The sequence below is a fragment of the Aaosphaeria arxii genome, assembly GCF_010015735.1.
Source record: "Aaosphaeria arxii CBS 175.79 unplaced genomic scaffold BU24scaffold_17, whole genome shotgun sequence".
In the NCBI taxonomy this organism is placed as follows: domain Eukaryota; kingdom Fungi; phylum Ascomycota; class Dothideomycetes; order Pleosporales; genus Aaosphaeria; species Aaosphaeria arxii.
The window spans coordinates 205,706-231,510 of NW_022983490.1; the positions used below are offsets into that span (position 1 = coordinate 205,706).

At 48.9% G+C, this 25,805-nt stretch overlaps 12 protein-coding genes across 12 annotated transcripts; 5 read left to right on the forward strand and 7 right to left on the reverse strand.

Annotated features, from left to right (window-relative positions):
- Nucleotides 1-226: 226 nt before the first annotated feature.
- Nucleotides 227-1,816, reverse strand: BU24DRAFT_468749 (uncharacterized protein; the record flags this gene model as incomplete). The annotated part of the gene is made up of 1 exon (XM_033532550.1): nt 227-1,816. The coding sequence occupies one exon, from the start codon at nt 1,814-1,816 to the stop codon at nt 227-229; it is 1,590 nt and encodes a 529-aa protein (XP_033376976.1).
- A 736-nt stretch (nt 1,817-2,552) lies between these two features.
- BU24DRAFT_415692 (uncharacterized protein) lies at nt 2,553-3,068 on the reverse strand (the record flags this gene model as incomplete). Its single annotated transcript, XM_033526311.1, has 1 exon — nt 2,553-3,068. The coding sequence occupies one exon, from the start codon at nt 3,066-3,068 to the stop codon at nt 2,553-2,555; it is 516 nt and encodes a 171-aa protein (XP_033376977.1).
- Nucleotides 3,069-4,638: 1,570 nt separating this feature from the next.
- On the reverse strand, nt 4,639-5,423 carry BU24DRAFT_475100 (uncharacterized protein; the record flags this gene model as incomplete). Its single annotated transcript, XM_033532886.1, has 2 exons — nt 4,639-5,232; nt 5,280-5,423. The coding sequence occupies 2 exons, from the start codon at nt 5,421-5,423 to the stop codon at nt 4,648-4,650; spliced, it is 729 nt and encodes a 242-aa protein (XP_033376978.1). The 3' UTR covers nt 4,639-4,647.
- A 795-nt stretch (nt 5,424-6,218) lies between these two features.
- BU24DRAFT_468752 (uncharacterized protein) lies at nt 6,219-6,920 on the reverse strand (the record flags this gene model as incomplete). Its single annotated transcript, XM_033532551.1, has 3 exons — nt 6,219-6,384; nt 6,436-6,463; nt 6,617-6,920. 3 exons carry the CDS (start codon nt 6,918-6,920, stop codon nt 6,219-6,221), a joined length of 498 nt encoding a protein of 165 aa, XP_033376979.1.
- Nucleotides 6,921-7,992: 1,072 nt separating this feature from the next.
- BU24DRAFT_468753 (uncharacterized protein) lies at nt 7,993-8,763 on the reverse strand (the record flags this gene model as incomplete). The annotated part of the gene is made up of 1 exon (XM_033532552.1): nt 7,993-8,763. One exon carries the CDS (start codon nt 8,761-8,763, stop codon nt 7,993-7,995), a length of 771 nt encoding a protein of 256 aa, XP_033376980.1.
- Nucleotides 8,764-11,129: 2,366 nt separating this feature from the next.
- On the forward strand, nt 11,130-12,991 carry BU24DRAFT_468754 (uncharacterized protein; the record flags this gene model as incomplete). The annotated part of the gene is made up of 3 exons (XM_033532553.1): nt 11,130-11,864; nt 11,946-12,245; nt 12,743-12,991. 3 exons carry the CDS (start codon nt 11,130-11,132, stop codon nt 12,989-12,991), a joined length of 1,284 nt encoding a protein of 427 aa, XP_033376981.1.
- A 762-nt stretch (nt 12,992-13,753) lies between these two features.
- On the forward strand, nt 13,754-14,299 carry BU24DRAFT_415697 (uncharacterized protein; the record flags this gene model as incomplete). The annotated part of the gene is made up of 1 exon (XM_033526312.1): nt 13,754-14,299. One exon carries the CDS (start codon nt 13,754-13,756, stop codon nt 14,297-14,299), a length of 546 nt encoding a protein of 181 aa, XP_033376982.1.
- Nucleotides 14,300-14,994: 695 nt separating this feature from the next.
- On the forward strand, nt 14,995-16,195 carry BU24DRAFT_475103 (uncharacterized protein; the record flags this gene model as incomplete). The annotated part of the gene is made up of 2 exons (XM_033532887.1): nt 14,995-15,962; nt 16,063-16,195. The coding sequence occupies 2 exons, from the start codon at nt 14,995-14,997 to the stop codon at nt 16,193-16,195; spliced, it is 1,101 nt and encodes a 366-aa protein (XP_033376983.1).
- Nucleotides 16,196-16,985: 790 nt separating this feature from the next.
- BU24DRAFT_415699 (uncharacterized protein) lies at nt 16,986-17,555 on the reverse strand (the record flags this gene model as incomplete). Its single annotated transcript, XM_033526313.1, has 2 exons — nt 16,986-17,379; nt 17,431-17,555. The coding sequence occupies 2 exons, from the start codon at nt 17,553-17,555 to the stop codon at nt 16,986-16,988; spliced, it is 519 nt and encodes a 172-aa protein (XP_033376984.1).
- A 2,038-nt stretch (nt 17,556-19,593) lies between these two features.
- Nucleotides 19,594-22,193, forward strand: BU24DRAFT_429226 (HET-domain-containing protein). Its single transcript, XM_033529688.1, has one exon. It carries the CDS (start codon nt 19,807-19,809, stop codon nt 21,802-21,804), a length of 1,998 nt encoding a protein of 665 aa, XP_033376985.1. The 5' UTR covers nt 19,594-19,806; the 3' UTR covers nt 21,805-22,193.
- Nucleotides 22,194-22,437: 244 nt separating this feature from the next.
- On the reverse strand, nt 22,438-23,043 carry BU24DRAFT_321545 (Phenylacrylic acid decarboxylase; the record flags this gene model as incomplete). The annotated part of the gene is made up of 1 exon (XM_033522934.1): nt 22,438-23,043. A coding segment is annotated over one exon (606 nt), but the record flags the coding sequence as incomplete, so codon positions are not given.
- A 489-nt stretch (nt 23,044-23,532) lies between these two features.
- BU24DRAFT_445426 (UbiD-domain-containing protein) lies at nt 23,533-25,566 on the forward strand (the record flags this gene model as incomplete). Its single annotated transcript, XM_033530694.1, has 2 exons — nt 23,533-23,551; nt 24,050-25,566. 2 exons carry the CDS (start codon nt 23,533-23,535, stop codon nt 25,564-25,566), a joined length of 1,536 nt encoding a protein of 511 aa, XP_033376987.1.
- Between the last annotated feature and the right edge of the window lie 239 nt (nt 25,567-25,805).

Genomic DNA, 25,805 nt, shown 5'->3' on the forward strand with positions numbered 1-25,805 from the left:
ATTGACTGTGCAAAGAAATTTGATATCTGATTTTCAGTAGCATTTCAAGTTAATCCCTGTAGTGGATATTAAATACAGATCGTCTAACACTGCTCGTTGAAATGAAGTGAATGACTGAATCTGAACTGTTGTCAAGCCGCTACTCCCAGGCGAGAGGCACATTCGAGTGGCGGCGGTGGGTAGCTTTTGTTCACTCCCCGCCCCCCAACTCTGCGACACCTTGAACTCAATCATTGAGATCCATGTCGCCCTCAATCCCTACCTGTTCTCCAGCAGCTTCAAGTTCATGTAGTAAATTGTGATGAACTTCGGCTGCCCGGATCATCTTGGTGATAAAGCGCCTCCTTTCCATTGATTCATATTGCTCGATCTGATCAAGCTGTTCGGGTGTTTGAACAGGTTGATTCATGTATTTTTCAATTGCCGCACGTGCTTCTCTCACCATCAATATGTCCGAAAGCGCAATCTCATCCAGCCTATCGTCAATCATTGATTGTACAGACGCCTCCTGTCTGTTGTTGTTCTCGAATGGGGATTCATCCAGCATATGGGCAGTTAAACTCTCCCACTTGGAATGCGAAATCTCGTAAGCAGAGTTGACGGACAACCCGGACGGATAAAAGGAGAATCCTTTGCCATTTTGGATGGTTGCGTTTGCGAGGCAGGTAAATACCATCTCGGCCACTGCTGCCTGCTCTAGTTGCCAGATGAGGTACACGACGAAATTATGGATGGCGAACTCCACATGGCCCATCGAGTGGCAGATAGCCTCGAATAGGTTCATCATGTAATTAGAGGAACGATACTCTCGATGAGCCTTCAACCTGTCTTCCGACTGCGATGTGTATCCAACCTCAGTGAAGGCTGGATCGAACCGTGCACTCAGGTCTAAACCGGCCTCCTCCAGTGCAGCAATGTCTTTGAGCTGATCGATGCTCGTTCCCAATTTCGCTGCGATTCTCTCTCGTACCTTACCAATGAAGATGCGTATGTATGCTATTCGACCCTTGGTATTGCCGTCGATGTATCTGCGCTTACCCGACTTGACATCGCGTAGTTGCCATCGGTTGGGGTCGCCGAACTGTCGATCAACTCTGAGAATCTTGACCTCCTGTTCGCGATCTAGAACTCCATCGTGCGCGTACATTTCCATCATGTCGAGAATCTGGATGTATGTTTTCATTGATGGGCATCGACCCTTATTATCCGTGAATACATTCATGTAGATGCATGGTTGTTTCGCGCTCCGAGCTTGTATCCGCGTGCGTTGGAGTGCGTATTTGACTTCAGGACTCGAATGCCATCTTTTGGCAATATCTCCGGCCAGAACGCTCTCCAGAATGCTCGAGTTCGTTGATGTTAGGATCCGCCAGATGACGGCCGTTAGCATGTTCCTGTCTGCACTCTGCACGGTGGGTGAAAGGGCCAACTCTCGTGAGATGTTGAACATCATGGTGCGAATGCGAGGGGTATCCCCTGAGACGAGGCTCTCGCGGTATGCATCGGCGCAGATTAGATTATCGAGATCAAGAGCTCGCGATATGTTAAAGTGTAAAGGGGGGTTATCGGTTGACGATGACTCCGAATCCTCGATTTCGTCCACGCCGGTCAAATCGATGCTTTGTTTGTAGGTCTTCTGAAAAAATGACTGTTCATCTTCTTCCTTGATGGAACAAGCATCCTCATCATCCACATTGTAAAATCGCCTGGACCTCGCCGCGAATTCGGGGCCGGTGATGTAGGCATGGGCCGTTGCGACGTTGATCTGCCGACTATCATCGTCACTGTCTGATATGGGGTCCTTGGTATACTCCATTATCGCTGCTGGCAGGTGTTTCAACGTGTCCACCAAAGTGATAGTTGCAGGATGTTAGGGCTTGCCGTTTTTTGTGATGTATTTTCCTCTGTTGTGTGGTGTCGGCCAAAGCAATGTCTCGGTTGCATATGTAGAAGGTGCGTTCGGGTAAGTGATTGCAGATGGGGAAGACAACACCACAACTTCCAAGGTGCGCTCAAGAGGGATTAGTAGAATTCACGGAGGCTGTTCAAAAGCTACACGAAACTTGTATGATGTAGGTCTAAGAAGATAAAGATTTCTGCCGTTCTCAGAGGCAGTGTTTGAAGCCCTTACACATTAAGGTTTACCGTTTCTTCAGAGCCATATTGATCAGCTTATTGACCTGGGCACGGCTCTTGCGACGCTCCTGCATGATGACAAAGTGCGAATCAACTACTCGAACCCGTGCAATTTTCCATTCTTCTTGGTAGAATTGGAGTAAGCCCCTAATCTCATTGTTGTCATGATTTAATCGACCGATTCTCTCGAGTAGCGTTGTATTGTCAGTTTCCAGTTTGTCGATCTTGGTGTTTTTCATGTCGACTATATCTGAATGATTCCGTTCCATTGAGGCGATATTGGTTGAATGATCAAAGGCGGCTCTCGCAAGGGTATGGATCCTGGCCTGGGCTTCCTGCAACTTCAAATTCGTCTCATAGAGATTGCTCCGAAGTTCTGATTCGAGAGCTTCATGCAAATTCGCGTCGCTATTGAACTACAACTCCGAGCTCAATAATTTTGCGTCCAGGTCAATGATGGTTTGGTTCAGTGTGGATAGTTCTTGCTCATGCGTTTGGCCCTTTTGCAGTAGTGTTGATTCTAGCGAAGAACGAACATTGTTTTCCTCAAGGAGCTGATTCTCAAGTTGGTATACACGAGAATTCAGATCGTGTATCGTTGTTTCATTCACCTGCAGCTTTTTATCGAGCTCAGATACACGGTTGCTGTGCTCGTGTTGCTCATCCGCTCTCTCCGTCTCGGATTCCCGCAGCTTTTTTTCAAGCTCAGATTTGCAGTTAATGTGTTTGTGTTGCTCCTCCGCTCTCTCCGTCTCGGACTCCTGCAGCTTTTTCTCGAGCTCAGATACGCGGTTGCTGTGCTTGTGTCGCTCATCCGCTCTCTCCGTCTCAGATTCCCGCAGCCTCCTCTGGAGGTCTGAGTTCTCCGTAATATTTTCCATTTTCATCTCTTCGTACTTTTCGGATTGTTTTTTGGCGCGTTCTTGCCACATCGAGGCTTCATATCTTACCAACTGGAGGCTAGCATTAGCGAAGGCAAGGCAATGTTGAACATGGGGGATGCAAAATTGGAGCGTCCAATCCCGGCAGCCCAGTTATCTGCCTCCCACATCGACGGAATCCAGGATATGGAACCTGAAGCTTCCTGAAATCTCGATGCTCGAGGCAGCAGGGCTCGTAATCTCACAGGTCCGCCTCCATCCCAATCAAGGACTTCCCGGGGTGACCGTGCACCGGAACATGCCACCAGGGCTTTTGATTCTGGTATACTGTGGTGTAGCAGGACAGAACAGGCTATTCAGGGATCACGTGTATGGGGAAATCACTGGGCAGGGCATATATAGATCGATCAGGGCTGCCGAGAGAGGTTTAGTCATTATCTACCTACCTCTAGAGGCTTACTGACAGAGTTAACTATCTACTTATCCTAAGTATCTACTGATTGCGGGTTGTGCCTGTAATTCTCCTACTATATAGGCATCTATATGTGACAATATGTGCCATGACTTGTGTTGGAAATGTCATGAAGCAAAACAAACACGGGAGCTCGATTTTGCTAGGTAGCCGTAGATCGATTTGAGACCTTTGAGGGAGGATAGGTGACGAAACATGGGATCAATTCTCGGATTTTATGCCACTATCATATGTGATGCTTGTGAAACAATACAGATCTGTGCCTTCTTGTTATATATATTCGAATCCCTTATCTCTCGTTTTAAGTATAATTAAATAGCCATGCTTGAATGAATTGATCTGGGTTGCACAGGCTAGGATCATGTGCTGTGACACCTGCAAGCTCGAGTCCTTCTCACTGGGTTCATGATGGAAGTCCCATTCAACTAAGCACTTTCGTACTTTCACATGTTATGGTTCAACTGCGCCTCCATGCCCGAAATCGTCAATCGAAGCTCGGCAATGGTTTCGTGGAGGGCGGATTCCTTGCGCTCATGATCCTGAATCTTCTGTTACAGTTTCGATTCCAATGACAGACGATCTATCTCCTTCTTCAGACCGTCTGCTTTGAGTTCATGTAGTTGACCCTTAAGGTCGGACACGTGGGTGCTGTGTTTGCGTTGATCTTCTGCCCTCGCGTCCTCGCAATGTAAGGCCTTAGCCTGAAGTGTGCGGATCTGATCATCGAGGCTCGATCTGGCCTGATCGTGCGCAGCCCATTCCATCTTGTGTTTGCGCTCCTGTCTGTCCATAGCAATCGTAGTTCACTTATCGACGAGTTCAGTTAGTCAACAGTATCTCCCCTCCTGAATCAGGTCTACAATATGAGCGGAATTCGAACCATGCACACGATAGAATCAATGTTGGGTGTCTCTACTTCCTCGTCAGATCATGTCTTTACCCTTCAAATCTTTGGCATGTTGAACAAATCTGCATCTTCCCATACATCACTTGCATGTTGGTTATCTACAGTAATGTCAAGACTCTGTCTGAATATCTGAAGATTTTTTCGATGTCATAATTTCGGCTCCCACACTACTTTATTGTTCAGTAACATGGCCTGAATTACAACTTAAGAGACTCTGCAGGTATATAACTTGCATATTATTGGCGCTGCTTTCACCCTGTGGCGTTCTGTTGCAGCATGTCGCCCTCTAGGTTCAACCTGTGGATCTCCTGGTTCAAAATGTCAACGTCCTGGTACAACTTGGCATTCTCCTGACGCAAAATGCCAACGTTCCGGTACAACCCGGCATAGTCCTTCTGCAGCGACGCGAGATCATCCTCCAATCCGCTGTTTTCAACCTCCAATTCGCTGTTTTCATCCTTCAATTCGCTGTTCTCATCTTTCAACCTGCTGTTCTCATCTTTCAATTTGCGAATCTCATCTTGAGCCTTCTGGAGTTCATCGAGCAAATGTCCTAATCCCTGGATCGGTCGGGTAGCTGGAGGTGGCAACACCGAGGCGGCCTGGCGAAGCTCTGATTCGGCTTCGCCTCCGCAATAGGCACGCGATTGCTCTCCCTGCTCCAGGAGGTCATCGTCCTCGGATGTTACATTCGAGGCGTGTAGAATTCGTGCAAGAGCTAATTGTCTTTCATTGATCGATGCCTCCAGACTGGCAGTCTTTATCTTCAATTCTGCGGTATGCTTGATCAATTGCTCCTCCAACGTTTGAGCCGATTCTGAATGCGGGATAGAGGCCTATAGAGTTAGTTAGTCGAGTTTATGTAGATTATAGAGTAACATACCGAAGGAGTTTGGACATGGTCGGGTTGTGCAATAGTGATGCCTTCACCAGTTTCCTCAAGGTTAATTCGACCGAGCGAGTTGGTGGCTGTCGGTTGCATTTCTGCTAAGTTCGGATGCGGGCCTTCGACTGGTTGATGTTTCATCTTGTGTCCTGCGCGTGTGGGCAAATGGCACGTATGTAACGGAATGATGTGCAAGGTTAGGCGTCTTGGAGTTTGCGGGGGTGGTGAACGACAGTACGATGGTGCTGGGAGAGTACAAGCTACGACTTTAAATACTGTAGATCATGAATTGGGTCCGTGCCCTAAGACACATTCAAGTGATTATGCTCCGTAGTGGGTGAAGGTGAAGTGTAAGGGAATGTGCAGGTGAACTGATTCATTTCAGAGTGTATAGAGGGTTATTCATCATCATTGCTGGCGCATGAACTAGGTAATCACATAGTATAGCCCCGTATTTCAACCCCATTTTTGAGAACAATTGAACCGAAAACTTTTGATAAACTAAGAAAAGCCAGTTGATGTTTGTGAGCATTGGACAAATAGCTATCGATGTGGTGAATGACACCAATCGGGCGCATTTGACCGGATAAGAAACCATAGAACAGGTTCCAGCGAGATGTATAAAGGCCATACGAGGAGAGTTCAAACCATCCAACCTCCACAGCATGACTTCGTTGATGTTATGCTATGCTGTAAGAGATCGTATATAAAGAGAAAGAATGAAATGCATGGGAAAACAATGCTCAAATTGTCCTGATATAATCTCGTAAATATTATTTATCAGCAAGGAATTGCGTGTTGAGTGGGCATTGTAAATCGTTACCGGAGCGGAACATTGAAGTTAACGTTTGCATTTCGAGTAACAAAGATGATGAGAAGACATTACCAGGCGCCGCCTTTACCAATGTATACCTTGACGCCGTTTCGCTATCTGCTTCATTGCGTAAGATTTGCGTAGTGCCACGCCTCAGCGTCGGAAACCTCGATGAGAGGTTCTTCGTGAATAATTGCTTCCCATATGAGACTACGGTCATCGTCTGAGATGTCCACGGCATTCATCGATGTCATCGTATTGGCTCGATCAACCCAATTTTTCCATATACTATACCAGTTAGTATCAAATTTTCAAGCCAGGGAAACAAACTAGACGTACGGGAGATCAAATGGCACATCTACTTGTTCTTGTAGTGGTCAGTCTTTGTCCAATGAGTGGATCATCGCGATGATCACTGCTGGAAAAATTGGCGGATTGCAATGGTTTTCCTGCTGTAAAAAGTCATGAATGGACTTAATCAAGCCATCATTTCGGAATTCTCGGGCAACCATCATTAGACGAATAATTGCAAGTCTCAGGGCAGTGGTCTCAGCCTGCTTCCTCGATTCAGTCGTGTCCTCAGTCTCTGGCATCGCATCTGACTTTCTTTTCCTGCCCTGGACTTCGGTCGCCGGTGTCGCTTCATCCTTTTTGGAAGATGCGTGTGAATCTTCTGTAGCTGGGGCGGTCATCTTGACTCCGACGAGACTGCCTTGAACTTTTATCTCTTGATTAGCCACCTTGATCGTGATCATCTCCCCATCCTGGACGATTTCGAGCTTCTCGCCCTGCCAAACAATTGAGCCTATCATGGTATCGGTCATTTCGATACTGGATTTGGATTAGCACACGTGAATATTGAGAGATGAATGATAACAATAGAAAGATGTGAGATGTGGTGAAGTAACCTACGCAAAGTGGGGCCCCCTTGAAGCTGTAAGAAACGGACTTGTTCGGCCGCCGAGATGAATGGCAGTAGTATGAGAGCTTAGATGATGGCAACACCTGATGTGGTGACAGATGTAGTCGTATTCTCAGTATGACTGTTGGGAGAGGTGGATGGCCGAGTGTGTGGAAGAATACTGGAACCGTTGTAGGTGAAGGTGGAAGGTTGACCAGGCGGAACAACGTTGAAACAGTCTCTGATGTCCACGGATTGTCTCGAAGTAATGTTGTTAGAGGATCGACACGTGAGCAAGGACGATGGAAGCATCGAACTTCGCAGGTGAACGTGGATGGTTGACCGCGTGGAGGAGCGTTAGAATTGTTCCTGATTTCCACAGATTGTATCGACGTGATGGTGCTAGGTATCCGAGAGCAGAACAAGGACGACGAGAGCGTCAACTTTCGCAGACAGGCCTGATATGATCTTGCCGCCCGTTCGATGTGGTGTAAGCAGTTGGTTTGTAATATCAGAGAAGTAGAAGACGTATGTCGGGTATTTCGACCGGTGGGAGCAAGACTGAGGTTGAGGAAGGATGGGCGGAGGCGGAGTGGGAGTCTGTAGTGAAGGAGGGGAGGGCGGAGAGGGAGCTATATATACTCCGGGGCCTTTTGTATAAGAGGTGTAGGTGAAGGTAGGATCGATTCCCATAGGAAAAGTCGGTGAGAGTTAATTCAAACTGCTGGGGATTAGCCAATAAACAATCAATTGCACCAAGTCGACGACACTCTGTATGCAACATATCTAAACAAGGGTTACGATCTGTAGATGCTCAATGAATTAAGGAAAGAGATATCGTTGCCGTTGGAACTATCAATTGACTTCTGGATACAACTTGGCACATCACTTGCGTGGAAATTTGATCATTTCAAAGATGCGGATGGAATTGGTTAAGCACGCTCAAAGGCATAAGACCATGAGTCCTGTTGCCATTGTACCTTGCGGCAGCACGATCAACGTGTCGAGTTAATGAGCATATTAGCCAATTTATTTATATCTTTTTTGAAGTCGCGGCGATCTTTTAGAATGACAAGCTGCGAACTGATCACCGGGGCCCGCGCAGCCTTCCACTCATCGCGGTAGTAGTTCAATAAGTCCTGTGTCTCACGGTTCTGTTGGACTGCTTCATCAAGCCCGTTGCGCAGTGTCGTCACCTCTAATTTCGGAGTTTCAATCTCAGTGTCTTTGGACTGGAGCTTCTCCGAGTGTTGCTGGCGCAGTGAAAGAATCGTGGTTGTATTGTTCCTGTTTATCCGTTGAACGTACTCCAAGATTGATTCCTTCCTATGTAGTTGCCCTCGTAGATTTGATTCGGTTATGTCATAACCCCGGATTCTGTCAGCCAGCTTCCGGTTCCGCTCCGACATGCTGGCATTGAGCTTGTCGATCTTGTCTTTCAAAGTCGATGCTGTACCTTCATAATCCTGTAGTTTCGGCTGGGATTCTGAACTTGAGGCTGGACACGCCAATTTGTTCTCCAGTGCTGCGAGACTGTGATCGTGCAACTGGTGCCCGAGATCTGCGATGGATGTCTCTTGCTCGCGAAGCCTTTGATGCAGTGTGACCACCTGTGCATTGAGCTTCCAGATGGCCATCGTGCTCACACGGAGCTTCATCTCGTAGGCCGCTATACTAGCTTCATATTTCTTTATCGTCTCAGAACTGTCATTCTCCAGCACTTGTATTGTCCGTAGAAGCCCAGATGTATCTGCATTGTTGTCCATCTTCGGCCCATCGACCTTCGGGCCTTCGGCCTTCCACGCGTTTTGGGAAGCTCATTTATTTTTGTGGGGTCAAGTGAAGGTGTCATCGTAGAGACAGTGAGTCAGGCAGGTACCGTTGGCTACGTTTCCGCGTACTGGCAGGGGCCGAAAGTCGGACGAAAGGCCTGAGGCTGTTTGTATGTGAATGAAAGGATGACGTATATTTTCTGGGCGAACGGAGATCAGTTTTGTATATGTCTGCTACGGAAGGAAGGGAACATGAGTGAGAATCTTCGCGTATAAATGAACGAGTGAGATGAGTCTTATGAGGAAATGGACAGTGAATAGGATTGAGTTTTTCTGATCGTGAATCAAATGTTGAATTTATTATTGTATACAGACGGAGGAATCTGATGTGACTGGTGTTGTAGGAATTCGCCAATTCGGGAAAGCGGTGTGAGGTGTGAGCGATTGACAGGTCACGTGCATTCATCTACTTAACATCGCCACTGTTCCTACACTTGTTTCCGTCTATCGTGGAAAGCACAAATAGGCGTTGCATTAAATGCAGCGACAAATCTTCAGTACGAAGTGAGGTCTGTATGGGCTCCTCCACATCACGTTACGTGCAAACCGCAGCAAAGACGATGCGACTTCCTCTGTCATCGCCAGATGCCTTCCTCGCTGGTGCTGCTTGCTCCGCCACATGACTGCCCCTCTTTCATAACTCCACTAGAATTCACCTAACGCCATCTTACTTGCCTCGGATCTTCACTTGTCTAGGCCTTCATCCATCACGAATTTGCACTTCTCGTTCACTTTCCACGGCGTCATCATGTCATTCCCTGCAAAAGCCGGCAGTCTTCCCCACGGATCAGACATACCGGCACTACTGTCAGATTTCAGCAGTCGACTTTTACGCTTTACCATTGACATGCTCCAATGCGGATCGTCGCCCTAACATTGATGTGGTAACTAAGGGTGCATAAGTTGTCCTCGAACAAGTCCGTAATCGGACTTTTGAAAGATCTCCGTCAAGCGAAGGGCATGGCGAACTGTCCAAAACGCTCTCAGTCGACTTTTCAGAACCCCTGGAAGACGCCGACAATGTCTGTACATATCTGATTCTCGGACTGGTTCGAGGCCCAGAGCCATCACATTGCAGATGGCCAAAACAAGACGGCGATTGAAAGATTCCGCATCTCAAGGGGCGAAAAACGTTATTGGTATGTCAGCAAAGACAATATGCTGGGAAGTTGTTGTTGAGGAAGACAGACGGCACAAGGAGGCGACAGATGAAGCCATTTGGAGTCACAAAAAGCCAGTGAATGAGGTCGTGGAGCAGCTCCATATCGACGAACCAAATTATCCGACGCGTACACACCCTTCGGCGGTTGTGAATCAAACATAGACATTGTAGTGGAGGTTCACAAACACTTCAAAGACGATGTCGAGATCGTGAAGGAGAATTCCAAACGCCAGAAGCGACACAACGAGACTGCAGAATAAGCTGTAAAGCGGCACAGCGATACAGTCAACGAGACCAAGGGGCGGCTTCACAAAGTCGAGGGCTCGGCTATCACGGAACAGAACGTCATTGCCATCGTCGATGAACAGTCCAGAAATGCCGCAGACTCATTGCGGAATTAGCTTTTCAGCATGTACACTCCAATCGCCGATCACAATAGTATGTACAGTCGGTAAGGGCATTTCAAAGCTACAATGAAGACGTGCAGAAGCCTCGGAAACGATTCTGAATTCGCGAAAGAATATCCCCAGCTCCCGTCTAGATGAGACGATCTGTCTGGATCTCTGACCGAACACTCGGATTGTCTTGATGTGATCAAGAAGGACATTCATATGTGGAGCAACAAACTCCGTGACATTAAGCAAAGATGGATGCTAATTCCGCAGAAAGTCGACGCAGCACACTGCTTCATCGACAAGTTAAAAGGATCAATGACGACAGTCGAGAAGGATGTTCAGAATTTAGGATCAGAGGTCCAATCCATCAGATCATTGGACGGATCAATGACGAATGTACCGAAGGATGTGCAGGCTTTGCAATCGGAAATCCAATCTATAACAGATTCATCACGGCACAATCGGAGAACATCAGAGCAATCAAAAAGGACTTTGAATCGTTCAGAACATCAGCACAATCAGATCACCAAGATTTGGCAGTATCTTTGGGCGCCCGGATAACGCAGTTAGAGGATGAATCGACACCAAGGGTAGACTTCGACAAATTATAGTCGAAACTTGCATCTCTCGAAAACTCTGCTACAGAGGGCTTTGGCCATGTATATGAAACAATCGATGGGCTGAGATTGTCACAAGGAGAAACGAAGAGTTCGCTCGAAACTGTATTGGAGGAGCAGGCACCGATGCGCGAACAAATCGATTCCACCACAAAAGAGCACCGGACCTGGACAGACTCTGTCAGAACGACGCAGAATTCCCAAGCATCAATACACAAACAAGTTGATGGCATTCAGAAGGAATGTGAAGAATTCAAAAAGTATACAGAAACTGCGCAAGAGAAACACGCAGATTCGGTCACGAAGCAGTTGGATGCGTTTCGATCGGAGTACGCAGATTCGGTCACGAAGCAGGTGAACGTGTTTCGATCGGATTACGCAGATTCGGTCACGAAGCAGTGGGATGCTTTTCGATCGGAGTACGCAGATTTGAAAGCATCCACAAGAAAGAATCAGGACGAACATCAGCACTCTGTTGATGGACGGGTTGACGCCCTGAAATCACAAAACAAGGCTCTGGAAGAATCGCTTCAGGAAATGAGAAAAGAATTGACAAAGCTCTCCAACGATCGGGATTCCCTTGCCTCGACGACAGAGCAACTGCAAACGGACATGCAGTCTATAGACGCCGAATCGCTCAAGTCCCAAGTTAATACTGTTTCGTCAAATAACAAAGAGTTCGGAAATTCACTCCAACGGTTGCGGAACGGGTATGCGGAACTCATCACCTCTCACAACTCTATCGTTTCAACAATGCAGAAGCATAGACAGGCGTCCAAGTCACCCAAAATCGATGAGATCAATAAACAAATTATGAAACTTCATCCAAAATACGAGGACCTGTTTGAGTCAGTCGAGCAAGTACAACTCGATCAATCATAGAGCCAAGATGGTCGTCAATAGCTGAACTCGATTTCTGGTAAAATTCTGACTCTATGCCAGTTGGAAGATGCATGTCGCAGTGCTCACGAGAAAGTTCAAACACATACTGAACAGATAGAGTATTTGCAGTCCACTCTCGACGATGTTACCATCACAGACACTTCAGATGTCAACCAATTCTACCAACTGGAAGCCGCTATCAACGCGAACGCATCTAGGATGAAACGTCGAGTGGAAGATGTTGACCATTCGATCAAACGCCAGGAGCAGATCACGTCAACGTTCGAATCCAGTCGTCTTGAGCGCCTCAGTCGCATGAGCAAACGAAGCCTCCTCCGAAACGCCAAACGAGCCTCTGAAGTTTGGATACTTTCACTTGAATTCGAAACGCATAACTGTTCTTCACTGTGGACGGCTGGGGATCCGCCTTGCATTTTCTCCACACTAAGGCCTCAACATCTTGCGATAAGCCGAGGGATCCCGCCTTCATTCCCTTTACAAACCGGACTGCTTTTCCCATCTCCGACACATTTGACAAAACGACATCCTGTGTCATGCGACCGATGACGCGGAAAGCACGGAAGAAGATTCCCATAAATCAGGATCTTCAGACCACAGCGTCCGCCGAGCCTATCGCCCCCATTTGCGGAATATGTGAAGAGATCTTCTCAGACAAAAAGCTCTCGTACCTTCCACTCATTCGATAGCCTACCCCGAGAGCTACAGTACATGATCTTGGGATGGTGTGAACCAGCGACACTATTCCAACTCATACACGTTTCCGGGCCTATACGTAATGAGGCCTGTCGACTATTCTGGGAAAAGACCCGGATGTCCGAGTTCTCATAAGCCCGAAGTGGGTGTTTGCAGGTGGGCTCGCGGGTTTTGGGGATCGCGATCGCTGGGTGCAGCCGTTCATTCGGCATGCTGAGATCGATTTCGATACAAGCCGCAGGGACGGTGAATATTCACTTTCGAGGATTTTGCGTGAGGAGGTAGGGATGGCATTAGGCGATTCTCGATGGACGGACAACAGCGATGAAGACGATACGTGGAATGGAAGTGAGGAAGTGGACGATACAGCAGAATCCGCGCGACAATTCTGAGAGGGTTTGACTGCTCGAATGCCCAAGGTAAAGACTATCATTCTCAGTTCAAGGTAGGGTCGAAGACGATGTTATGACGCGACCTCCCCCCCCCCCCCCCCCCCCCCCCCCCCCCCCCCCCCCCCCCCCCCCCCCCCCCCCGACCCTGCCACACGTTCTCGAGCGACTGGTGAGAATGTGTCCACCACAGATCGAGGCTTCAGTCTCATGGATAGCTGCTGAGGTTTCGAACACGATCGACCACCGCACAACTCGTTGGGATAAGAGTTTGAGCAAGCTACGCAAGGCCTCACAAGACGCCAATCAAGACGAGCAACAGGACAAATGGTTAATTAGGTGGTAGGTCGTGGATTCTACCACCGCCAAAACCATTTTGTGGCGTTGTCGGTCAGTTTGCAAACGTGCTCTACTGTAGAGGCATTGCAGACCGCCAAGATGCAGCATGCGAATTCCTTCTATGGAAGCATGAGATAGGAACATCTTTGAGGCAGAGGATGGGGAAAGGAAGTGTACATGTGGCCGGCCGCATGTGCAATCGTCCGGGAGACTGGACCATATACGCCGTGGGTCCGCGCCGCCCATAGTGTGCGAGGGAAGACTTGCTCTGCTGGAAGATGACTACATTCGTCTTAGACGCGATCTTCAAGAAATTGTCCCAACCGACTTTGGATACATTGCGATCTGAGCTTTCCGAAATTTATAACCCCCATCGCGGATTACAGATCTTTATCTGACCATTGTGGAACGAAAGTGGACGCTGCAATGGAGGCATACAAAGCCCTTAAAGGCGATATGGAGGCTGCAAAGAACAATTCCGAATTTCGATCCTCATTGGACAATATATCCAAGTCAATGGACGAACATACAGGCCGTCTTGACGAGATTGATGAAGAGACTGGTAGATACAGCACCAGACTTGGCAACCTAGAGGGTTCTTTGCGCAACATGCCTGAGAGATTTGAGTGGGCCAAAACTTCGACCGAGTTGTTGGACACATCGATACAACAAGTCGTCGAGAACATTCGCACCCTACAATTAGACGCGGGGACACTATCCAGTCCATCTACAGATCAGTCGAACAGTATCAAAGCAATCAACAAAAACATCACATCGCTTAAGGAGTCTTTTCAGTCTGAACAACGACTATTTGCACTGCATTTGGACGCCTGGCTATCCCGATTCAAGGGTTCAGTGGCGTCACAGACGGCATTCGAGGACATGCAATTAGAATTTGCGCAGTTGACCGAGACATCAATGGAAGTCTCCCAAATATTATGGGAACTCTTCGATGAATTTCAATTGTCTTAGAAAACGCCAACAACATCAATGAACACCATGAAAGATGCCCAGAAGTCGATGAACGAGCAGATCGACGGGATTAAGCCAGATCAGCAAGCCCTCGCAGGGTCTGTTCGAACCATTCATAAATGGCAGGCGTCGATTGAGAACAAGATCAACTCCATGGAAATCGATCAGAAAAACATGGTTGGTTCTGTTCGAACTGTGCAAGAGGAGGAGTCGGAGTCCATCAGGAATCAATTCAGAAATATTCGATTGGATATTGACGGACGTATCAAGTCACTCGAGTCCGAAAACAGGACGTTGAAAGATACTATCCAGAAAACACACAGAATCAGCAGAAGCTTTTCTGTAGTTAAGAGACTCTTTTGTCAGAGATAGACAAACTCCGGCAGAGCATAGTGTCGATGGACATTGAAACGCTCAAATCGACCGTCGGTACCATCTCCTCAGATCATAAAAGCTTGGTAACTACGAATGGACGATTGCGGAAAGGATATTAGATGCTCTCCAACTCCCACGACTCTCTTGCTTCGGATATGAATCCGATTAGAGAGGGGTTTAATGCATTCAGTTTCAGCAAAATGCATAGCAAGTTGGATGACCTCCATTCAAAGCATCATACCCTGATAGAATCGCGTGAGAAAGAATAGCGTGATCGGGAAGAGTGGCGAAATGCAGTAGTGTCAAATGTTCGCAAACATATGAGTTCAATTTCCGATGGTTTTGTTGAATCAAAAGACTTCAGGACCTTTTGTCGCGGTGTCAACAACGCAATCACCAAACATGGCCATGGGATAGAGTTGTTAGAATCTTCTGTTGCAGAGATCAACAGAGGAGACTACAGCCATCATCTAGACCAGCTAAGGAAAGCCATCGATGTAGCCACATCCAGGATGCAAGTTCGAGTGACGGATGTTCAAAATTCGATGAAGCAGCACCAAAACACTACGTACACGGTCGAATCCAGTCTTCTCGAGCGCCTCATTCGTATGGAGGATGAGGTGCGTCAGCTCAGGAACATGGACCAAGTGAGAAGAGATAACAGAGGATCGATTACTCCAGCGCCCAGACAGCAATCTGGGATAATCACAAAGAGTCCTAAACACAAACGCCTGCGCGTCGACGTGTACGAGCTTCCGAACGAATACACCCCTAGCCAGAACTCGGAGACGGAGAGCATTCACAGTTTATGTGATGATAACAACGACAACGATGATGTTCAACACGGCAATGCCAGCGACAATTGCCACGTTGAAGATGAAGAAGACGAAGATTCCGATCCAGCAGACGAAGCACTTGTCCCAACATCAATGGAAGGCATATTCACGATAGGCACTCGTGAAGACCTGACCAGGCCACCTGTACTACCGGCAGAAGTTTTGTCTGAGGTTGCAAAAATTGTTCAAAAAGTACAAGTAAAACCACAATGGGACGGGCAGTGTTTATTTGGGCGAGGCAAACGTTGTAGGTACCCAGAGTGGTCTCATTCTGGTGGCAATACGCGGTTACGTGCGTGGTCACAGCCCATGACAGCCACTCTGTCATGTCGTCCGAGCACCAACAATGCCAAATCCATCCTGCACGTAAACGAGACATGTCCTCTACAGTCGGTACGTGAAACACGGCTCAAAGTTCTTGACTGCTTGTCTCGCATGCCTGGCTATGAGAGGTAAGTCCACCCATTTCTTCGTCAATGTCCTCCACATCATTGCGGTTGAGTGTAGCATTCGCATTAATATCAGATTGAAGCTCTAGCTCGTCCCCTTCAGCCTTAGAGGTAGAGCCCTAGAACCCCTCTCCGCATCGCCCACAGTCGCGAACAACATCCCGCATTGTTGCTATAGTATTGCTGGGGCGACGGAAGTGCGCTTTCTGCAAGCCCACAACATTAACCCGGGCTGAGAACCAATTATGAAGCGACGAGGCAGTACTTTCCTGACCAGTGGGCGACTGCACGATAGATGATGGCGATGCCGAGGCATCTCTGGGGCGGTTCTTGCTGTGCTCGATGGGCGTAACGCGATCGACGATGGTAGTCAGTTGTTTCTCGACACGATTGAGAATAGACTCCTAGCGCGCTAGGTTGCGGTCGATTCGGGCGTATCATTCATCAAGGTGCTCTCTATTTGTATACTGTTGACCCGGGCGAGGATGTCAGCATGACAACGCTATCATGAAGTAAACGGGGCTTCCACATTCGGAAGCAGGATAGTCAATACGTACTCAGTCTCGTTTAGGTGCAATGGATCTGGAGGGTCCGTCTCAGCAACGAGGATCTCCTGAAGTATTAGTGAGTCAGCCGAACGGTTGCAGTGTGTAATATAGTTGGAACGTACATCGGTTCTTGTGCCTTGCAGTGGAGTGGAACGACCAATTGCTTCGTCCATGGCAGATGTCTAACGTCGTGGGGCGTATGGAACGACTTGAAGTGAAGTCAAGGCAAGTGAAGCGCAGTGCAGCGAGTAGAGTGGGCAAAGTAAGGTGAAGGTGTAAAGTAGAGGCGAAGTGGGAAGTGGCTTCCAAAACAACACAAACGCCAAGCTTCTGTAGCCCATGAACATGATTATGTGGAAACGCGAAAGATGCATTAGAATGGGCGTTAGAGTACGAGGAATAGAGAAAAAGCTTGAAATAGTGTGATGATTTTAGATCCTGCATGACATAGTGTCGTTCTCGATTCCTGCCACCCCCACTACCATTGCCCGAGCTCTTCTTGAGCTTTTAACATCATTGCTTCCGCACGATCTCTTTTACCTCGCAATTCGACCACTGTAGATTCAAAATCTGCAATCTCCTCTTGCATTTGAGAAATCGTATCATCCCTTCGGCGAACACTCTCGGAAAGCTCTTCGATATCACTGCTCAATGCTTTGTAGGGTTCAGTAGATGAGGCTTCGAGACGTGTAGCGATGGCTCGCAGGTCGGTTTGGATGGCTCGGATCGTGTCCATGGGGATGCCGTTGTTGGAGTTGCTCTTTGCTGATGCTCTTGCTTCGAACTGTGTCTCGGATGTGCCAAGAAGACTTCTGACGCGTGCCCGAACAGATGCTTCATGTGCGAACGGAAGGGAGCTTGTGTCACTTTGACTGCTTGCTCAACATTAAAATATTCAGTACGATGAATGGGATGCTGCTCACCTAGGAGTGTTTGGCGGAGGCTGGACACTTGGTGGGCTCGCATGGATTGAATCTCTGACCGAATCAAGGCTGCGATGCGGACGTGCATCGTTGCGGTCATCGGCTATATTGGCCCTTTCAGACATGATAGGTGATGGACTGAAAGGCGTGTGGGTGGAGTGTAGAATGAGATGGTGGAGTGTAGAGTGAGGTGAGTGAGTGGCGGGGGATTGAAGTTCGTTTAGCACGGAGGATGGATCTTATACTCGGGAGAGGAAGGTACAGCCCGCATCAATTGTCGCATGTCGATATTCTTCCGCATCTCGTACCAAATAGGCCGCCGACCAAGTGTCGCCTTCCGAAAACGCGACAGTAGGTGGGAAGAGAATCACCCTGTCCTTACTGACGTGCAGACAAGGATTACCACTACTTGTGCAGTTCTTGCAAGCCACGTTCACGGTCCTGAGCTGACGCACCTCATTCTCCATACGACTGAGGCGCTCGAGACGACTGGATTCGAATGTTGACGTGATCTGCTCCTGGCATTTGATCGAATGGTCAACATCTTCCACTCGATGTTTCATCCTAGATGCGTTCGCGTTGATAGCAGCTTGCAGTTGTTAGAATTGCAGAATTCCGAAAGCCATTACCATTGAAGAACCCCAAAAGCCACCACCAGTAAACTTTTCAAGTAGCAGATTAGAAGTCGGCGTCGAAGTATGGGTAGATTCCATTTCTGCGGCGCCTGCTCGCGCGAAATTGATTCCGGATGCTTTGGATGTCGTCTGCTTCTTCAATAGCGATTGCTAAGCAACGTTGGTATCAAATCCAAGCCTGTAGATGCAATAAGAGATGTACCTGCAGCATACTGGAGATTTACTGCATCATCTTGCACAAAAGCTACTGTTCGACGCATCTCCCATGTCCATCTCCACCAACGAGATCTCTCCTCTACATCCACGGCTGTGAACTGATCCTGGAGAACCAATTTAGCAACTCGTGCCAACTATTGGATGAATGGCGCCCATTCACGCCCGAGATTCGGAATCGTCAATCGAATGTGGCAGTTGTAGAGGGCGAGAACAACGAAGATAGATCCAAGATGCTGGCAAAGCTTTTGGCGCCTGGGTTCTCCGTTAGCGCCGCGGTCGATGTGGAGGGTAAGGAACCGGATTCCTCCAGATGCGCCAAACATTCCAAGGAAGTCGTCGATGATCCTGAGGCCATAAAAGTCGGGTTTTTGATGCTCTATCAAGTGGAACTGGATTGTTCTGAGGTAGCGTGCAACCAACTCTTGACGGATGTATGGGATTGACGAAAATTCAGAGGTCAACATTGCCCTCAATGGATCCTGCGATCTTCCGTCACAGAATGGGTAAAAGCAAGAAGGTCCAGCAGGGCATCGATGGGCGATCAGATTCATGTGGATGCCTTCTCTGGTGTTGATTTCATTCCTACAGCATATGCTCTCATGATGCCGATAGCGAATTGAGTAGATGTCATTTGCATCTTGATGTCCATTACTAGAGTAACGTCGGTATCATAGCCACGTCTATGATTTGGGCGATATATCGTGCCTACAACATATGACAGTCAACTCCGCTATCTTGTAAAAGCACCCCCGTCTATGGACTTCACCTAGTCGAACGTCATATGCTGAGCCCATTGAGCAAAAGCCTCAGGGGCCATTCAGAGTAGATTGAAAGTCTTTCAATCTTCATCGAATCAGGTACTTGTAGCCCGTTAAACTCATCCAAGGGCTAACAAAGAGATCGTTAATACCGCATCGGAAGACAGGTTACCTGGCATTATCGCACCACGACTGCTACCACTGTCAACAGCAGCGTCGGCCACGGGCCGGAAAAGGGGGAGGATATGGACCTGCAGTAACGCGTGTCGTAGCCAGTAGACCCGGTGCAGTGTTTGTTTAGTCGCGGTGCTGTTCGTAAGCCAAATGAGCCGGGATGTGTTGTTGCAGTATGCTCTGAAAGTCGGCTGAAAACACAGCAGTTAAGGTTGCCTTCTATCCTCAATTTTTCATTATTCAAAGCCCCGCAGGTCATGTTTCATGATTCGACGAATCATAATTGTATGCGAACCCCACCTTGCAGCCTGGGACGACTGCGCCACCTACCCGGCGGTTAGGACAAACTGTAAAACGAAACCGTCTTTACTCACGACACACTCCACAAACAAACACCAGACTTCGCTGCGGACTGCCCATTTCACCAGGACCAAAAGGTCCCGGATCATCCCTTCCTCTGTTACCATTGCTCTGTACGTTAGGACAGGCCACCACCAGGTTTGCCCAACTCAGCATCGGGTCTATCTACCGCCTTGTGTCTGTCCTGTCTATCTAAGGTCACTTCAAACTGCTTTTCCATAACCCCGATCACCATGTGGCTTCTCAATGCGAGGACTCTGAGCTTAGAGTATTTCCTGGACAACCGTATCCCTCGATATGCAATCTTGTCGCACACATGGGGAGATGAAGAAATCAGCTTCCAAGACTTCGACGCCACAAAGAACAGGTCATACACGGGTCTATCTGGTCAGGATCCGTTCCAAAAGAAAGGATGGAAGAAAGTTGAGGCGACATGTAAGAAGGCTTTGGAGTACGAGTGCGAGTATGCCTGGGTCGACACGTGTTGCATCGACAAGTCTAGCAGCTCTGAGCTTCAAGAAGCCATTAATTCCATGTTCAGATGGTACAAGATAGCTTATACTTGTTTCACATACCTTGAAGATGTCTTACCGGATGATGATGTCGAAAAAAAGCGGCAGGCGTTTCGGACGTCTAGATGGTTCACCAGAGGTTGGACTTTGCAGGAGTTAATTGCCCCATACGACGTTATATTCTTTGACCACGCCTGGCAATGTATTGGATCCAAACGGCAATTTCCTTCGGAGATCTCGAGGATTACTGGTATCAAGGCCCCGTATCTTGGTTTACGCGATCGACCAGCGAAGCAACTTTCACAGGCCAGCGTAGCAGAGAGGATGTCCTGGGCTGCCAAACGGCAGACGACACGCAAGGAGGACATGGCCTACTGCCTGTTGGGGATTTTTGACATAAACATGCCTATGCTGTACGGGGAAGGCGAAGGAGCCTTTATCAGGTTACAAGAAGAAATCATGAAAATCACCAACGACAACTCTTTACTCTGTTGGGGCTACAAACAGGATCCGACGTTCAAGAGCTGGAGTCCAGAAACCATGCTCGCCCCGAACCCTGGAGCCTTTCGGCACTGCAAGGATGTTGAGAAGCGGTTATCATCTAAATTCAGTTCGGCGACTTTTTCGATGACTCAAAACGGTCTTTCTGTAAAGTTGCCTGTGGTAGTCGATGAAGCATGGGAGGATATTGCGTATGGCATACTTGGCTGCGGTCTACGAGTGACGGATACTGGAGACGGATGTACATCATTCTTCGCTATTCCTTTACTTTCTACAAGGGCCAACATGTTTGGCACCGATTTCAGGAACCATGAGAGCAATGAGTACCTTCGGCCTTGGTGGTGTAGCGCCGTGGTAGTATCCCCTGACTTTCTCAAGGAAGCAAAGACAAGAGACATAATTATTAGACGGTACGTCGCAGGGGAATACGATTTTGCAAGACTTCCGCTCTCATTCAACTTTTCCCGTTCAAGTTCCCGTCACTACAGCATACTTGGGACATACCCTCCGCAACCTCTTGGGCCAGACTTCCTACATTTATCCACATCCGGGTCGAGCAAATCACTGCCTGGGGCCAAGGTGCTATATTACGACGCAAATTCGATTTCTCAGGCCGCTGGTTTCGAGGACTCAGGACTGGTCTTCATTCATGTCGAGATCCCTTTCACTGCTCTCCTAATCGTTCTGGACTGGCACTTAGACTATGGGTCAGATAGTGGGAGCCTGCAAGCATTGGGCTGCCGTGTATTTGAGCTGCCAGGAGAATTCCGCCTGGAGTTTCTAGAGAGTTTGTATAAGAAAAAGGACTTTAGCAGCTTGCCGGAATTGAGTTGCTCCAAGGAGAAGATCCACCTCGAGCACCAGTACAGCCCAACTCCACAGAAAAGGATGGTTTCTCTCGATCCCCAGGGAAGGGTGGTTTACAAATTTCATCTGCCTAAGAACGATAATGAGGCACTTGTGATAGGCACAAGACTTATGAAAGGGTATGGCCCCACCACCTTCGTCAACGTGTTCACCTCTGTGATCGACAATTCGCGGAACCTCCAGGATCTTGCTAAAGAAATGGCTGATCATTATTTCGAGCCGACGAGTAGGCAATCTCATGCCTCATCTCATGCCACGCTGCTAGGGCCCGGACAGCGGTCTGTTCCTCTTTTCGACTGTGAAGATAATCCAACGAAGCCCATGGTTATCGACTCTTCGTCCAATCGATAGAAGCCTATCATATTCGGATTTCCAAGAGTTTCACTTCTCACGGGACTGGCCAGCTGGGAACCTTTGGTGAATGTGCGAGGAACACATAGATGTTCACGGCAGAGTGATTTACAATCTCAAAGATGCATTGTGGCTGCACAACCTATCGAGTGTCTACTAGTAGACAAGTACCCGCGGCGCTGCACTTCATCCGGATCTTCTACATACCAAGTTTCCTATCACAAATTCACGATTTGTCACTCAACTAGATCACATCAGTTTGGAGAGACTTCCGCGTCAAAATCAATATGGGCAAGTGCACTTGAAATGTGGAGGCTTTCTATTTTCAGCACGGGGGAAGACTCCACAATTGTGGGGAGATATGGCTTCCTTCATCAACTGTTTCCGGATACCATGATATTGATATAGTTACATCGGAAAATATGTTCGTACTCTGGAAGCTGAGATGAATTGGGATCACTGTTGAATTTGCTTGACCTTCACTATTATTTCATGTGCCTTGATCGCCCTGAGCGGGCGCATTAATTTCGGTTTCTAGTCTAATGTACAAAGCGGTGCATGACCAAATTCCAAAGAAAACACAACGGAGTCATATCTACCACGGGAAAGGAGACATCAATTCGAGCCCGCCTCCTTCCCTTGCCAGTCGAAACCCGTCCACCTCCCATCCTCGTCTTCGTGCTCCTCGATCCCCAAATCCAGCATATCGATCATCCTTGTAACGCTTTGACTGACCAACTCGTCTATGCTCTTCGGTCTCGTGTAAAATGCCATAACAGGAGGAAACACGATCGCACCGGCTCTCGTCACCTCAAGCATGTTCTCCAGATGAATAGAACTCAGCGGCGTCTCCCGCGCCACGAGAACAAGCCTCCTCCGCTCCTTCAGCGACACGCTCGCAGCGCGCGTAATCAGATCGGTGTCGTATCCCATGCGGATGCCGGCCAGCGTCTTCATACTGCACGGCACGATGATCATGCCGTCGGTGCGGAACGACCCTGACGAAAGCGCCGCGGATACATCTCGTGGGGAATAGTGATAGTCGGCTAATGACTGCAGGTACCGGGCCGTGTTCTGTGGTGCCTCCAGTTCGTACTTTGCCGTGGACATGCCCCACGTCGAGAGTATCAGATGGGTTTCCACGCCGAGGCGGCGCAGAGTCTGGAGGAGGTTGACGGCTAGGGGGGCTCCTGTGGCGCCGGTGATGGCTACGACTACTTTCTTCCGCCGGATGCTGGGTTTTGACGTTGTAGTGTTTGTAACTGAAACCTGGAGATTCCTTGCAGTTTGAAAGGTTCGCGTCTGCTGATGGAAGCTGTGGCGTGAAGAATGGGCCGGTAATGAGAATATGGGCTGGCGCTGATGGATGCTGCACTGACTACTGGGCTTGGGCATTCGAGACATGTTGGCAAGAAAGCGTTCGCAGGCGCTGAGAGGAACTGAAGACATTTCTCGTATGCCTCTATTCATCTTTTCCTTCCGAAAGCGTAGAAGACAGTATGGCAAGATGCTCTAGATAAGCTAATCCGATTTATTTGAACGAATAAACTAAGCCTGAGTGGCAGAGTCTAAATGAGCTGTAGAAATCTGAGGGAATTTTATAATCGCGTCCACAAGTTCATGTTACATTGATTATACGATCAGTACTTAAATGCTACCACGACGAGCATACTCAGCTCTGATATCTCTCTCCGTAGCCTATGTCATCCCTTTGAATTCACCCGAGCAATGTCGCACGCACTTGGACGTGTGTGGCTGTCCGTTCGGGTCTTAATAATACGAGATGCAATAGCCGCACCCTCCGCCAGTCCACACACTGCTAACGGAACCTCGTCTTGAGCGCCACCAACCTGATTCTTTCCGGACGACTCGGATGACACATAGAGGATGTATCTTGCATCGCAATGCGATCTGCATCGTCGTCAATCATTTTGCTCAGGTTCGTCTTGGAGTGCTCAGTCAGCGTGTAGCCGCGAACGACGCACCGGTTCCTTCGGAAGCATGGATAAATACAGCCCATCGCGAGGCTGAAGACAGCCATACGGGACTTCTGCATGTCCATGTCGTGAATTGCGACATAAAAGATAATCTGGCTCCCACAGAGTTTCATTCCCCGAGTCAAAGACTTGTCCCATCTGCTGGCCCAAAATGAATCCATCTCGTATATTCAATACAGCAACGCTGCACAGCTCCAGCCGGCGCATCTCATCTCAAATATGGACAAGAACTCTTTCCAGCGCTGCAGGAGCATCATCATCAAAAGCACCGCCACATCTAGACTTCCGACAATTCGTCGACGAACTGCGCAAGGACGGCGACCTCGCAGACATCAACCAAGAAGTCGACCCCCACCTCGAGGTTGCCGCCATAACGCGCCGAGTCTACGAACGCCGTGCTAAGGCGCCACTATTCAACAACGTCAAAGGCGCACACGATGGACTTTTCCGGATCATAGGCGCGTCGGGCGGTCTTCGACGCGACCCCAAGCAAACGTACGGCAGACTCGCGCGACACCTCGGTCTGGCCCCGGATGCAAGCGTACGAGACATCATAGACCTGATGCTCTCCGCCAAAGGCGCAAAGCCACTCCCACCTGTGCACGTCGAGAGCGGGCCCTGCAAAGAAGTCAAGATATTCGGCGACGACATAGATCTGACGAAACTGCCCGTTCCGCTGCTGAACAAAGCCGACGGCGGAGACTACATCCAAACAATGGGCATCAACATCGTCCAGCATCCGACCGAGCAGTGGACGAATTGGTCCATTGCGCGGGCAATGATCCACGACAAAGATCGTCTCGCGGGACTCATCATGAAGCCCCAGCACATCGCCAGGATTTTCGAGCAGTGGGAGAACAAGAAGGAGGACATGCCCTTCGCGATTGCACTCGGCGCCCCTCCCATCGCCGTCATGGCAGCGAGTATGCCTCTCCCCGCAGGCGTCACCGAAGCAGAGTACGTCGGCTCATTATGCGGATCTCCCCTCGAGCTCGTCAAATGCGAAACAAACGACATGTACGTCCCCGCCAACACGGAAATCGTCCTCGAAGGCACCGTCTCCGTGACCGAAAAGGGCCACGAGGGACCCTTCGGAGAGATGCATGGCTACAGCTTCCTCGACGAAGGCGCGCGCCTGCAGCCCCTGTACAAAGTAACCGCCATCACGCACCGGCGGGACGCCATCCTCCCGATCTGCGTGCCAGGACGCGCGACAGGTCCCGACGAAACGCACACGATGATCGGAACGCTCGCGTCGGCCGAGATCCGACAGCTGCTACAAGACAACGACCTCCCCGTGACCGACGTCTTCACGCTGTACGAGTCCCAGGTCATCTGGGCCGCCGTCCAGGTCGATAGAGCCAAGCTGCGCGCGCTCGGCACCAACGCGAAGGACTTCTGCAACACGATCGGGAACCTCGTCTTCCGCAACAAGTGCGGCATGCAGATCCATCGCCTGCTTGTCGTCGGCGACGACATCGACCCGTTTAGCTTCGAGGATGTCATGTGGGCCTACGCGACGAGGTGTAGGCCCGGCATGGATGAGTTCCTCTTCGAGGACGTCCAGGCGTACCCGTTGGTGCCGTACATGTCGCACGGCCCGGGCACGAAGTTGACGGGCGGTAAGGCCGTCGCGAATTGCTTGCTGCCGCTGGAGTACAGCGAGGAACAGAATTGGGTGACGTGCGATTTCGAGAATGGGTATCCGGAGGAGGTCAAAGAGAAGGTTTTGAGGGATTGGGATGAGTACAAGTTGGAGGATTAGGGTTGTTGGTTCTTCACATCGGTGGGCCTTTTATGTAAATACCTTCAGGCGTTTTCTCTGGATCTTGATGTTTGTTTCTTGCCTCATTTAATCCGATGTGTCTCACAATAGAAGTAATATTTCTTCTGCCCCGGGATTAATCAACACAATAACAACACAAGCTGATAGCAAGACACATTGGAACTGGTATGAATTCAGTGTTCATTTCTCCAAATGATCCTTTTCCTTGCATATCGGGA